This window comes from Drosophila ananassae, assembly GCF_017639315.1.
Source record: "Drosophila ananassae strain 14024-0371.13 chromosome 4 unlocalized genomic scaffold, ASM1763931v2 tig00000054, whole genome shotgun sequence".
Lineage (NCBI taxonomy): Eukaryota > Metazoa > Arthropoda > Insecta > Diptera > Drosophilidae > Drosophila > Drosophila ananassae.
This window is the reverse complement of record NW_025319037.1, coordinates 7,048,818-7,063,953: the sequence shown is the minus strand read 5'-3', so window position 1 is coordinate 7,063,953 and position 15,136 is coordinate 7,048,818. Positions and strand designations below refer to the sequence as shown.

General features: G+C 37.3%; 1 protein-coding gene across 5 annotated transcripts in view; it reads right to left on the bottom strand.

Moving 5' to 3' along the window:
- The window catches only part of LOC26515561, a 63,405-nt gene extending 51,044 nt beyond the window's left edge, over positions 1-12,361 (bottom strand). For 2 of the 5 annotated variants that reach the window (XM_032455862.2, XM_044717678.1), the window contains exons 1-2: positions 12,125-12,329; positions 11,741-11,921 (exon numbers count right to left, since the gene is read on the bottom strand). In XM_032455862.2, coding sequence (XP_032311753.1) covers positions 11,741-11,912 — 172 coding nt within the window. In that variant the 5' untranslated portion in view covers positions 11,913-11,921; positions 12,125-12,329. Of the gene's footprint in view, positions 1-11,740; positions 11,922-12,124 lie in introns of all 5 variants that reach the window. The other 3 variants (XR_006507856.1, XR_004311344.2, XM_032455864.2) reach the window with 3 other exon arrangements.
- Positions 12,362-15,136: the final 2,775 nt, after the last annotated feature.

The following is a 15,136-nucleotide window of genomic DNA, read 5'->3' as shown; positions in this document are numbered from 1 at the left end:
ACCAATGAAGCCCTACGAAAATGCAGAGCCGAAGCTGTCTTGGAGGACACTACGGTGTGAGTTGGCCGCCGATACCTGACGGGATTATTGTGGAAAACGGATAACATTGTGCTGCCACGTAGTTAGTAGTAAGAAAATAAAGCGAGACGGGCAGTTCGGGATACGCTCGGCGTCTGGAACGACATCCGACCCGAAGATAGATGTGCGCAACGATTTCTGTGGAGAGATGAGGATGACCAACGGGTCCCCGACGTTTATGAGATGTGCGTGATGACGTTTGCAGCGCATGCTCACCGAGTGCGGCGCATCATGTGAAGACAGTGAATTCCAAGCGATTCCTGGATTCGGATCCCAGAGCAGTCAAGGCCATCGTGGATTACCACTACGTGGATGACTATGGGGACAGCTTGTATCCACTAGAGTGAAGGAGATACATGCAGAAGGCGGTTTTGAGCTTTGCAAGTTTTCGTCTAGTTCGCTTACAGTAGAGAGGATGCTCGAACCCAGTGATCACGCCCAGAGTATTGGATGGGGTGAGGCCGAGCAAAAGATTTTGGGAATGCGGACTTCAGGTTTCGAGTTAAGTACCACAAAGTTGCCCCCATCGTATCCGATGGGAAGAGAATTGCCACAAAAAGGGAATTCTTAAGTATGGTCTTGTCAACGTTTGACCCCTTTGGGATTTCTGTGTTGCCTGATGATAACAGCGAAGTTATTGTTGCGAGAGGTCTGGAGAAGGAGGATCCCATGGGATGAGCCTCTACCGGCTGAGATGTACAACGCCTTTATGGATTGGCGTAAGGAAATGGATAACGTGGAACATTTTCGGAGCCCACGTCACTATTTTGGATTTGGGCTGGTGGAGCCTATCGAGATGCACGTGTTTGTAGATGCGAGTCAGTCGGCATTCACGGCAGTGGCCTACTGGAGGATCACGTATGATAACGGCGACGTGCAAGTGAGGGTCGTGTGCGCAAAGACGAAGTGTGCACCGCTGCAGGCAGCAGTTCTAGGAACGAGATTAATGGCAATAGTCAGGCCATAGAGTGCCCATTGCAGAGATTGTGCTACGGACGGACTCGAAGACAGTGCTGCGTTGGATAGGCAGCACGCGCAGGCGCTACAAGCAGTTCGTAGGGATCAGAGTAGCCGAGATTCTGGAGTCAACGAAGGTGGCCCAATGGAGATGGCTACCGTCCGCCGACAACGTGGCGGGTGATGTGACTCGGGCGCATCGCAGCGTAGACCTTTGTGCTCGTTGGCACGAGTGACACGTTTATATCGCTACAGAGATTCTCCAAGCGTCCTAAGGTTCACACGTCGATGCCGTGGACAAAGAGTTGAGCTTGAGAACTACGAAACAGCTGAGGACTTGTTGGTCCGTATAGCACAACGTGAGGCGTTCCACGACGAGATGCAGGCCGCAGAGAATGGCCTGGCGCTATACCTAGATGGCAATGAAGTCCTGCGAGCGTATGGCAGGATTGATGCTGCGCTATGTATACCGTACAGCGCCAGGAGGCCAGTGATCATCTCTCACGGAGATGATTGTGCCCGATGCCCATGTGAGGATGAAGCATAAAAACGTGGATGCTACGATGGCGGAAATCCGGATCATGTTCTGGATTACGAGGCATGGGAGGGTGCTTCGCACTATGATCTCGGGATGCAGCGAGTGTAAGCAGCACAGAGCACGGCCAATGCCGCCGATTATGGGACCCCTGCCAGAGGATCGTCTGGAAGCCAATGGCTGGCCGTTTAAGAGCACGGGCCTCGACTTCTTTGGAGCACTGCTAGTGACCGTTGCTCGGCACCAAGAAAAACGGTGGGTGGCCTTGTTCACGTGCCTAACGGCCAGGGCGATTCATTTGGAACTGGAACATGACCTGTCCACGGATTCCTGCGTAATTGTAATCAGGAATTTCATCTGCCGTCGATAGACTGCGCAGCGACAACGGCAAGAACTTCGTTGAAGTGGACAAGAAGGCCAAGAGATTTGCGGAGATCTTCAAAACCGAAAGGATCCAATCGGAGCTGTCAAGTAAGGGCATTGAATGGATCTTTAATTGCCCAGCGAACCCGTCAGAGGGTGGAGTCTGGGAGCGAATGGTGCAGTGCGTGAAGAGTGTGCTGCGTCACACAGTGAAGGAAGTGGCGCCGAAGGAGCCCGTACTGGAGAGTTTCCTGATAGAGGCGGAGAGTATTGTTAATTCTCGTCCGTTCACCCATTTGCCAGTGAGTGAGGACCAGGAAGCCCCTCTTACGCCAAATGATCTACTCAAGGGAGCTGCTTGCTTACCGGATACCCCCGGCATGGATGGAGGCCTTATTAAGGACATAGTAGGAATTGTTTATTGGGTCGAGTATATCACAAAACCATGTTTGAAATATTTGTAACACCCTCAAACATTAATTCTGAATAAAACGAGACAAATTTCATCAAAACATAATGAAAATTGGTGAAGTTATAACGCTTTTCCCAAAAAAAGTCAATTCAACCAATTATGTTTTGATGAAATTTGTCTCGTTTTATATAGAAATAAGAGACAACATTGATATGTGGCAAAAATGACAGAATTTTTTTAAATCGTACCGAAAAACTGGCGTCAAAATCCGAAAAACACGAATAAAAGTCGAAAACTTCAGTTTCAGGTGTAAAAATTTTGTCCTTTTTGTTTAACAAAATCAAAGATATATTTTTTTTTCAAAAGCTACAACATTTAACTATTAAAAAACACCGAAAATTTAAAAATCGGTTGAAAAAAACGCGTTCAGGAATTTTTTAGCGCAAGGAAGCCCCGAGAAACGGTTTTTTAACCATAAATCAAGATTTTGAGGGTGTTACAAATATTTCAAACAATTCCTACTATGTCACTTCAAAAGTTCATTCACTTTTGTTTTTTTTGTAACCCTTTTAATGCGCCCCGCTTCAAAGTTGGCGGCTTTGGATTTGAGTGAAGGGGTTCTTCACGGAGTTGGGGATGTCGAGGATCGATTATCGATAGTTTATTATTTTGTATTTAATATTGTGCCTTCATGAATAGATTGGGCACACTAGATAGATAATTATGGCGCGCTCGTGGTGAGTTTGGCGACTTTGGTGGTTTGTTACCTCCAACAAACTTCTCAACAGCCGTCAAATAGGATTTAAAAGAGGGAAGTCTGAGAAAGACTGTCTACTATACGTAAATGCAATCATCAGCAGGTCCCTCTCAGAAAAAAGGCACGTATCAATCTTGACTTCGAAAAAGAATTCGAGAAAGTAGGACTTCACACCATTAAAAGTCAACTGACCAAATGGGGAAGTGGACCTAGATCAAAAAAGAAATACGTAACCTACGTACCTAAATACGTACGTATTTTATGCAACCGCATTGAGTGTGCAGTGATATATTTGGAGGTAAAATAATAATTTGTTTAATTTTCCTTCCAAACATAGCCCTGCTCTGTTTCATCATCTCATACGGTGTTGCTTCTATTCTATTGCTTCTACTCTCGCTCAATAGAGGTTCTTATCTCTATTTCTTTGAATCTTACTAACTTGCACTAACTGCTCTCTTTAAACTCCCCCTTTTGTTTCCCCTTTCGGTACAGTGGTTCAAGGTTCCTTAATAATAAAATCAAATAATATTAATAAATTAATTATTAATTTTTTTAATAATTCTTAATAAATTAATTATTTAATTTTTAATAATTTTTAATAATTTTTAATAAATTAATTATTTAAATTGTTAATAATTATGGAATTTAAATTGGTCTGTGCATTGAAGTCTTGTAATAAGACAATCTCGTCTTCTTAGCCTACCATCCATTGCTGGCTCTGTGAAAACGTTTTACACGCTAAGTGTGCTGGGTTCACGGCCTCGGTTTCGGATGCAATCTCACGTAGGTCTGGTCTCCACTTTTGCTGTGACGGTTGTCGTGCTGTTCACGACGAAATGAGATCGTTCATGAGGCAGACTAAAAGCGGTTTCAAGGAGTTGATTAGTGGTTTTCGTAAAATCAATGACCAACTCTGTGCGCTCGATACACAGTTTAGTAGTCTTCAACTACTAAATGAGTCTCCAAAGCGTAAGAAATCCGCCTTTAGTGCTGTGCTTGGGTCGAATAATCTTCAGCCTGCTCAACCGACAACTATGCAGCCGCTTATATCTCTGGCCACCCCAAGGGCCGGACCTGAGAAAAATTCGGCTTCCGAATGTCTCGGAATCAATAAGCAATTGTCCGATATGTCCTCTGTGGCATCGCTTCAAGTGATCCCAGACCCAATAATTCAAACCTCTGTAACAGTCACCAAACAGGGTAATCAACTGTCCGGACCACCGGTACGTACTGATGCCGCAGTATTAGTTACGGCGGCACCAAAACCCTTGCAGGTGATCCCACCATCGAAACACATTTTTGTTTCCCGGCTTGCCCCTGATACTTCGAAGATTGATATCTCGGCTTACATCAAAGGCAAAGCAAAAGCCGACATAAGGGTAGTGGATATTACAAAATTCAAATATTCATACACCAGAAACACGTCGTCTTTCAAAATACGTGTACCCTTGCAGATGTTCAAGACGATTTGTTCCGCCAGCTTTTGGCCAGAGAACATTTTCGTCCAAGAACATCAGCCAAGTACGGTGAAAAAAAAGAAAACCAAACCTGTGGGTGTAAAACTCCCACATGTTACGGCCACTGATCAATCTTCCACCTCATCTTCCTCAATTTCAAAAAACTAATGTCTTCATTAACACTTACCTATCAGAATACTAGAGGGTTACGTAGTAAACTTCCCAAACTGTATTCTGATAGTTCCTTCTTTGCATCTCACATTATTGTATTTACAGAAACTTGGTTAAAGCCGGAGATCTTAAGTTCCGAAGTTTTTCCTAGTAGGTACTCTACTTTTAGATGTGATAGAACTTTACGAAGGGGAGAAGGAGTGCTAATTTCTGTAGACTCCAAATTCGCTTCTGAAGAGGTAAAATCACAACAGTTTGGTGACATTGAATTTCTTTGTATCAAAATCACTTTGTCCGATCAATCTTTGTATGTTACCTGTTCTTACATACCACCTTCGTCCGAACCGCCAACATACTGGCAACATTTGTCCGCTATTCGTTTGGTTTTCGATCGTCTGTCTGATGGTGACCAGCTGATAGCTCTGGGTGAGTTTAATATCTCAGAGCTTATATGGTCAAATGTTGAAAATTCACCGTCTTTATAGCTTAACTCCCATCACGACTTCCCTGTGGGCATGTTCGACATGTCACTCGGGCAAATTAACCACGTTAGAAATTCTTTAGGTAGGCTGTTGGACTTATGTTTCGTTTCTGATCCTGATGGAATTACTCTTTCCAGAACATTGCCCCTTTCTGACCCTGAGGATCCATATCATCCCACTCTTGAGGTTTCAATTGAAAACATCTCCTTTATTGACATTAAGTCTACACTTAAATCTCATAAAGTTCGTTTCTTTCGTAAGGCTGACTTAATGAAATTAAATAATTTAATTTCGGAATTTGATTGGTCTTGATTGGTGATTTACTGGCATGCGAGGATATAAACATTCGCCGCTGCAGGATTCAGTTTACTCAGGATCCGAAGCAGTTTTATAACTTTGTAAACACTAAGCTTAAACATGTATCTTTTCCCCCACTGCTTACGTTTGAGAACTCTTATGCGCACACTGATCAGGCAATGGCCGATCTTTTTGCACAGTTTTTTCAAACTACGTATTCACCTAGCAGCAGTTCAGCTCAGCCTTACACTTATAATATCCAATCATCCAACCTTATATTTTGCCCATCTTTCGATCAAAGTGGTGTGTTATCGGATCTTCTTAAGGTCAAGCCCGTGTATTCGCCAGGCCCTGATGGAGTACCAGGCTGTGTTCTGAAGAACTCGTTAAACTCTTTAATCTATCGCTGGAAACATCGATCTTTCCCCTTATGTGGAAGGAATCCTTCATTATTCCGCTGCATAAAAAAGGGAAAAAATCCGACGCTGCAAATTATACAGGCATCTTTTAATTGTCAGCCATTCCAACGCTTTTTGAAAAAAATATCACTCCACATTTGCAACACCTATGTAGTTCAATATTAACTCCTCATGTCTTTTTACCGATCTAGTCCTCACCAGGCTATGTACTTTCTCTAAGGGAACGTTTTAGAACGATTAACTCAGGTGAACGATCTAGGTGTCCTATTAGATTTGAGACTAAAATTTACCGACCATATATCTACCATGGTTAATAAAGCTATGGGTGTGCTTGGTTTTATTAAAAATTTGGTCAAAAGAATTTAATGACCCGTACCTAACTAAAACGTTATATACATCACTGGTCCGTCCGATTCTTGAGTATGGATCGTGTATCTGGAGTCCTCAATATGGAGTACACCAAGATCACATTGAATCTGTACAAAAAAACTTCCTTACTTTTGCGCTTAGGGGACTTAATTGGGATGCAAATCTTTACCTCCCCTCTTATCGTAGTAGACTTTTACTAATCAACTTACCATCATTAACAAACCGTAGAACGATGCTGGGTGTCATGTTTTTATATAATCTTATTTATGGAAATAAAGACAGCCAGCATTTACTAACACGCTTAAATTTTAACGTTCCTAGTAGAAGGACTAGAAACTTTCGCCCTCTGCTCCTCAGCCATTGTAGTTCGACATATGCCCAACACGATCCGGTCAGGGTATTATGTTCAGACTACAATGGTCTCTACCACATCTTGTCACTTTGTTCTACTAACAATCTTAAATCGCTTATATTAACCGCCTTATTTGTGCAACACTCTTCCTCGTGATATCTTTCTTCTCGCTTATCTATCTTGGATCTATTCCCGCGATTCGACCCGTACGTTACGCGGCAGTGTCCCTCGGTCGCTTGGACTGGAGGTGGGCTGTACGTATGCAGTGGGAACCGCGCAAAAAATCAGAGTCCGAGTAAATCACAGGCAATCACTAATCAATCCACTCTAAAATGGGATACCGCAGGGTTCCCCTTTGTCGGTAATTTTGTTCCTTATAGCATTCAATAGCTTATCTAACACCATTAGCATGCATAAAAATTTCAACTTCATTGCATTTGCTGAAGACTAGAACATTATCGTTGATCTGAAAAAAGAAAAGAACCCGCAAATTGATTTAAACCGCTTCTTTGAGGAAATTAACAACTGGTGTGATACATCAGGAGCAGCTTATCTCTTTCGAAATGCAAACATATGCATATTTGGAGAAAACATTCCTGCGCTTGCCGAGTATCCACACAATCACACATCATTGACTCAGTGTGGATTATCATTCGACTCAAAATATAGCTGGAAACAGCATAATAAGAATTTGACAAAAAACTTTTACAAATTCCTTAAATATATTAAAACTCCTAGCAAATGATACAATTTTCAGCCAAAAACCCTAGTCCAAATCGTAAAAAGCTTATCCAATGTTACTCCTCTTGAAACAAGAATACAACACCTTCACGCTAAATTATCAAAAATCATAATCCAATCAACAGATACTCCACTGATACCAATAATTCACAAAATCCTAAAAAACAAAATCACAAAATACAGAAACTCGGCCATACAAAAAAGTATAAACTCTTGTACCAACCTAGCCCTGAGAGCTTTTCTCTCAATTCAGCAAAACTCATACCAAAACAAAACCGCCCTGGCAGAAAAAAAAAATCAGAAACAATAGACACAACCCTAAGCAAATACAGCAAAGATCAAACAAACCTGTCAATATTCAAAATAGAATTTTCAGACATAAAAACAAAAATGAACAACTTCACATTTATTTATACTGACGGATCACTGTACATCAATATACCTGCGTACGCTATAACCACAGAAAACTGTATCCTTAAAATGGCCATACTTCCGCCCTACTCCTCAGTCTATACAGCTGAGATAATTGCTATATTAGATATTATATTAGGCATTGAAATAAGTCGAACAATGAAAGGAAAAATCTGCATTTGCTCCGATTCACTCTCTGCCTTAAAGTCAATAAAAAATATCGACAGTATCCAAACCTGTATCCAAAAATAAAAATCCTATACACTCCAAGCCACGAAGGAATCATAGGGAATGAATTTGCTGACGAAGTCGTTAAACACGCAACTATGGCACCCTTGATCACAACAAAAAATCTCAACCAGACCGATATAAACAGATACATAAAATATAAATTCACAACTCACAAAACCAAATTCAATGCACGTCAAGCTGGTACCAATCTATAAACACAAAAAAAATTTAAAATCTACGATTACTCTAAAAACAAGGAATATCCAGCTTTTCTCCAGTCTATGACACACAATACTCAACCTCCAATACCTGCCAGATTTGCAACCAAGCTTCAATGACGTTAAACCACACACTCAATGAATGTATAGTTTTTAACCCAGACCATATCCACTTCCCAAATGGTAATCTCCACTCTTCCCTTTCAAATCCCACAACTTGTTGGGACTTGTGCCAGCATCAAATAACATAATTATTTCTATTTAATTCTCTCAGTGTAACTAGCCGGTCCACTAATTGCCCGTTATCAGCTGTACCATATTCTTTGTTTCTCCCAGATTGGCATGCGCTTTGTTGTTCTTTTGTAGCGCATGCACTTTGGGAGCTTTGGTGGAGCTTCTGCGCAAGCTCTAAGGTTTTAGGCACTTGTAATTCGGCATTGTTTTGGACCGGCCGCGGAATTTGTTTTGGGGTTAAATTGACCCATAATAAATTGAATTGTAAAATTGAACCTGGTCTTTTAATTCGGCCGCTATCAAAACGCTGATAGCTCAACACACCAAAATCCTCAAAATCCTAAACTTTCATAAAAAAACAAAGATAATAAATCTCCTCTAATAGCACAGGCCAACAGCAAAAAAATATACCTTTATACCATAACCTTTAAGCTCCCCTGAACCAAAGTCCAGACCAAACATACATAGGTTCTATCACCCACAGTTTCCGCGGTACACTTAAGAGAAGAAATTGATCTAATTCTACCATATATTGAATTATGTAGGCCGTGTAATGGCGATGACCATCATTGTTTCTAGAACATATCATTTTTGAAATATATGTGTACCAACAAAAATTAAAAATGGTATCTAGCAGTTACCATATCTTTGGAATACTCATCTAATGTTGAAATCTCCGATTTTCTACATTAAAAACATATGGAAAATTTTTATTTTCTTATTTAAATCTTATTGATATGGTAACTGCTAGATACCATTTTTATACCCTTGCAAAGGGTATTATAATTTTGGTCAAAAGTGTGCAACGCAGACTTTTATTTTCTTATTGAAATCAGTAGATCATACCATGTTTTAATTTTGGATTTAAGGAAAAACTCGAAATAGTTTTATTGAATTTATTATAGGTGGTTAAACAATATTTTCTTCAATTAAATTGGAGTTTTTAATCTCATATTTTCAAAAAGTCATGGCTATCTACAACTTCTGTAAAGCTTTACTAAACAAGCTGAACCTGCAATAGATACGTTTTGAATATAGAAACAGTTTTGAGTATTCCAAAGATATGGTAACTGCTAGATACCATTTTTTAATTTTAGTTGGTACACATACATTTCAAAAATGATATGTACTGGATACAATGATGGTCATCGCCATTACACGGCCTACATAATTCAATATATGGTAAAATTTGATCAATTTCTTCTCTTAGGTGTACCGCGGAAACGGTGGGTGATAGAACCTATGTTTGTTCTGGACTTTGGTTCAGGGGAGCCTAAAGGTTATGGAGCAGGTAAAATTATGCGTGGAGATTTTTTGCTGTTGGCCTGTGTAATTAATAATTAATTATAATTAAATGTCCAACAACACAATATTAGTAGACATTAAGATCAAGCAAACATAAACAGACTATTGAGTAATTATTTAGTAATTGTGATAAAAACTTGAATTTGACAAAGACTTTCACATTAAGAAATAGTAACTAACAAAAAAAATCAATTACAAAAAAAATAATAAGAAGAAGAAGAAATAACTAGAAAGGAAAGCTAACTTCGGGCGGAGCCGAAGTTGATATACCCTTGCAGTTCAGTCGCAGTCCGCTAGGTGGCGCCACGCATCTTATATTATTAGATATATAGCGGCTCATATATAGTCGGCCGATCCTTATGAAAATTGGCAGATCAGATTGTTTTTCCCAAAATAGAATCTGTACCAAATCCCATCTTTCTAACTTAAAAAACACCAAAGTTATGCCAATTTCGATCGTTCTATGACAGCTATAGGATATAGTCGGCCGATCCTTTTGAAATTTTGTACATAAGATATTTTGGTCAAACATAACATCGATAGCTCTAAAACTGAGAGACTAGTTTGCGTAGAAACAGACAGACAGACAGACAGACAGACGGACAGACGGACAGACGGACATGCTCATATCGACTCAGGAGGTGATCCTGATCAAGAATATATATACTTTATAGGGTCGGAGATGTCTCCTTCACTGCGTTGCACACTTTTGACCAAAATTATAATACCCTCTGCAAGGGTATAAAAAAATTAGGGCCAGCCGAATCCCTTAGTAGCTATGGCTGCGACACCCCCTCTATAGCCTTAAGCAAACAGATTTTTTGTAAAAGAATATTGTGTACAAATTTTTAAGAAAAAACTTAAAAAAAGGAAGATTATAGCAGGAAACTCCTATAACCTAGCTACCCGACTATAAGATGCCTGGTACTCAAATCTCCACCCGAAATTGAAATACCCCTTTCTCAATATACTATATTCAAAATATTCAATAACTCAAAAAAAATAAGTTGAATACTTGTGTTTTGGAATAAACAACTCAAACCATTCACCCTACTGAAAATTAAAAGCAGATAACTTGTCAAAAAATGGTTCAATTTGGCTGAATGTAAATTAGGCATTGGAATAGTTTGGCATTTAAAATTTAAAAAAAAATTTTCGGAGCTGGCGCAAGATTTTATTTTTGGTGGCGAAAGGGAACAGGAAAATCTTTGACAGAAACTGCGTGGGACCAATGAAATGCAACAAAAAAAACTGTTTGCAACTGATGCAAAACACTGTTTGCATCGCTCAAAAATTATTGATTAATTGATTAAAAATTAATTTTTTATTATTTTAATTATTTAAAAAAAAAAATTTTTTATTTAATAAATTTTTTTAAGCATATATAAATTTCACAACAGTTACTAGTCAAATTAGGTTTAAGTTATTCGATTAATTTTTTTTTGTCAAAATTTATGATATTTTCAACTTAAAATTAAAAAACTCTCTAATTTGTTTAGAATTTTGGTCTAAACCTACTCTGACCGTAAAAATTAGTTGCAAAATATTTAAACATATTAAAGCTGTTATTTTTTACACGTAAAAAAAACATCTGCCCACATTATAGTCAGCTAAAATCGAATAAAATAATTTTGTACAAGTAAAACAGGTTTAACTGGCTGGTCTATACTGACAAACCAAACATGTAAAAGAGTCCATCGCGTTCATAACATAACGGGCTCGATTTATAAAAATAAATGTTTATATATACATATACATACTGAAATAACTCGTAAGTACTAAAAAAATAAATAATTAAAAACTTTGTCCATTCAATTTATTAATAAAATGTGATTTCTGCTTTCTATCAAAAAGTAACTTTGTGTTCGTTACTTTTTAACAGTACTTAACAAATTACTTTTTACCAGTATAAAAACAAATTAACTTTACTAATGTTATGAAAAATGATTACCAATTTCCTGAGAAGCATCAATGTATCCCATAAACATTATTGCGAAGATCAAAGCTAGCCATTTTTTATCGAAGAAAATTTTCCAATCCATTAGATAGCTGCTGTAGTATGTGTTATGATTGCATTTGAACTTATTTTTTCCGGTTCTTCTTATTTTGCGAGGTTGTAGCATATTTATTTCCTTCAAATACAATCATAAAATTTCTCACTTAGAACTGGATTTTTTCAGTATACTTTCTCTTTTGTCAGTATAAGTAAATTTATAGGCGTCTTGCTCAGTATTTTTCTGTTTGCTTTTATGTTATTTACATACATATTTTTTCCCGATCATAAAGATCAGAAAAAAACAACTTAAAAACTAAAAATTCTTTTATATGGGCTTACAACTCGGGGACAAACACAACCAGCAGTTAAAACGTAAGCAAGGTAACTAATTTTTGTGCAACAATCAAAAACTCATCTGGTTTATGGCTTAAATGCCGACTACGAAGAGCATGAGAAATAATTTTATCCGAAAGGTGGTTTGTCTGGTTTCGTCTCAAGACCTACTCTCACTTATACCTATAGTGACCTATTTCTTATTTATACTCTCTCTGAGGCATTTCTGCGATAGTATCGTATGTTGTTTTTTACAAAAGTAATATTTGAATTTTGTCACAAACTAGCCACATATTATAACTAATCGCTATAGTGTCACTAAATAAAAATATTCAATTATATTTTTGTCATTACTTTTCTAACTTTAGTCATTAAAATATTTTACTGTAAAGTTCGATTTTTCGACCTACGATAATTTTGATCACGACGACTAGTTGATAAAAATAGCTAGCAAGGGTAATCCGAACTCACTCCCTATGAAATTCTTATCTCAAACATATGGCAGTATAGCGGTAGTTTCCCCAAATAATCGGTGGTTGCCACTGCAAAAGCTAGCTTTGCTATCGTCACGAGCACCATCCCATAACTGGACTTCGAACCAGTGTGTAGTTTCTGCTGCCCAGCAACATAGCACAAAGGCGCGTTAGAGTCGACACATAAACTGTACAATCCGAAATTTAAGGGAATTTGGCAAGAATACGATAAGTGCTGGTTCCAGGTCCAATAAAAGTTTAATGTAATGAAAAAATTTTAATATTATTTAAAATTTTTAAGTGGTAAATTAGGGTAAATTATGGGGTTAAATTATTATGGGGGTAAATTACACGGTGCGACAGTGAAAAAACACTTGTGAAACGAGATAGTGTAGGTTGTTAATCTGGTCGAAGAGAACTCAAAAATATTTTTTTTATATTTTTGGAACCCTCCAATTTTTTTTTATTTAAAAAAAAACCGTTTTTCGGGACTTTTTTGCGCTTAAAAATTCCTGAACGCGTTTTTTTCAACCGATTTTTAAATTTTCGGTGTTTTTCAATAGTTAAATGTTGTAGCTTTTGAAAAAAAATATATCTTCGATTTTGTTGAACAAAAAGGACAAAATTTTTACACCTGAAACTAAAGTTTTCGACTTTTATTCGTGTTTTTCGGATTTTGATGCCAGTTTTTCGATAAAACTTACTAAAATTCTGTCATGTTTGCCACATATCAATGTTGTCTCATTCATTCTGAATAAAACGAGACAAATTTCATCAAAAAATAATGAAAATTGGTGAAGTTATAACGCTTTTCCCAAAAAAAGTCAATTCAACCTTGCGTGCGCTCCGGAGTACCTGTGTGTATAAGTCAGGAATATGCTCTTCTTCTTATAGTGCTCCCATGGTTTTATTGACTTTTTTTTGGGAAAAGCGTTATAACTTCAACAATTTTTATTATTTTTTTATGAAATTTGTCTCGTTTTATTCAGTATTAATGAGACAATATTAATATGTGGCATAAATGACAGAATTTTTGTCAGAAGAAAGCAATATACTCTTATTTTTATACACATTGTTCCTCCGAAGCGCCCGCTAGGTTGAGTTGACTTTTTTTGGGAAAAGCGTTATAACTTCACCAATTTTCATAATTTTTTGATGAAATTTGTCTCGTTTTATTCTGAATGAATGAGACAACATTAATATGTATCAAAAATGGCCGAATTTTTGTAAGTTGTACCGAAAAACTGGCATCAAAATCCGAAAAACACAAATAAAAGTCGAAAACTTTAGTTTCAGGTGTAAAAATTTTGTCCTTTTTGTTCAACAAAATATATTTTTTTTCAAAAGCTACAACATTTAACTATTGAAAAACACCAAAAATTTTGAAATCGGTTGAAAAAAACGCGTTCAGGAATTTTTAAGCGCAAAAAAGTCCCGAAAAACGGTTTTTTTTAAATAAAAAAAAATTGGAGGGTTCCAAAAATATAAAAAAAATATTTTTGAGTTCTCTTCGACCAGATTAACAACCTACACTATCTCGTTTCCCAAGTGTATTTCGTTTTTTTTTTTTGTCGCACAGTGTTATTAGGGTAAATTACAATGCTACAAAAAAAACAAAACTGAATGAACTTTTAAAGTGACATAGTAGGAATTGTTTATCTGGTCGAGTATAACACAAAACCGTGTATGAAATATTTGTAACAACCTCAAAATCTTGATTTATGGTTACAAAACCGTTTTTCGGCACTTTTTTGCGCTTAAAAATTCCTGAACGCGTTTTTTTAAACCGATTTCAAAATCGACGGTGTTTTTCAATAGTTTAAGGTTGTAGCTTTTGAAAAAAAAAAATACATCTTCGATTTTTTTAAACAAAAAGTACAAAATTCGTACACAAGAAACTGAAATTTTCGCCTTTTTTCGTATTTTTCCGATTTTGAAGCCAGTTTTTCGGTACAAAGTACAAAAATTCTGTCATTCATGCCACACAGGCCAACAGCAAAAAATCTCCACGCATAATTTCACCTGCTCCATAACCTTTAAGCTCCCCTAAATCAAAGTCCAGAACAAACATAGGTTCTATCACCCATATATTGAATTATGTAGGCCGTGTAATGGCGATGACCATCATTGTTTCTAGTACATATCATTTTTGAAAATTATGTGTACCAACTAAAATTAAAAAATGGTATCTGGCAGTTACCATATCTTTGGAATACTCATCCAAAGTTGAAATCTCAGATGTTCTACATTAATTTTTGGTCTTCTATGATTTTTCCCCAAACATTTTTCAATGGAAGATTTTTATTTTCTTATTGAAATCAGTAGATCATACCATGTTTTCATTTTGGGTTTAAGGAAAAACTCGAAATAATTTTATTGAATTTATTATAGGAGGTTAAACAATATATAGGAGAATTCCAGAAGGTTGGTTGTCGTAGAGCGATGCTTGACAAAAGGATGCTATGATGAGGATATGATACATTTGCAAAAGAGCTGCTGTTATGATGTAACAAGTTTCTTTAGTGGTTTGGAAATTACAGACAAC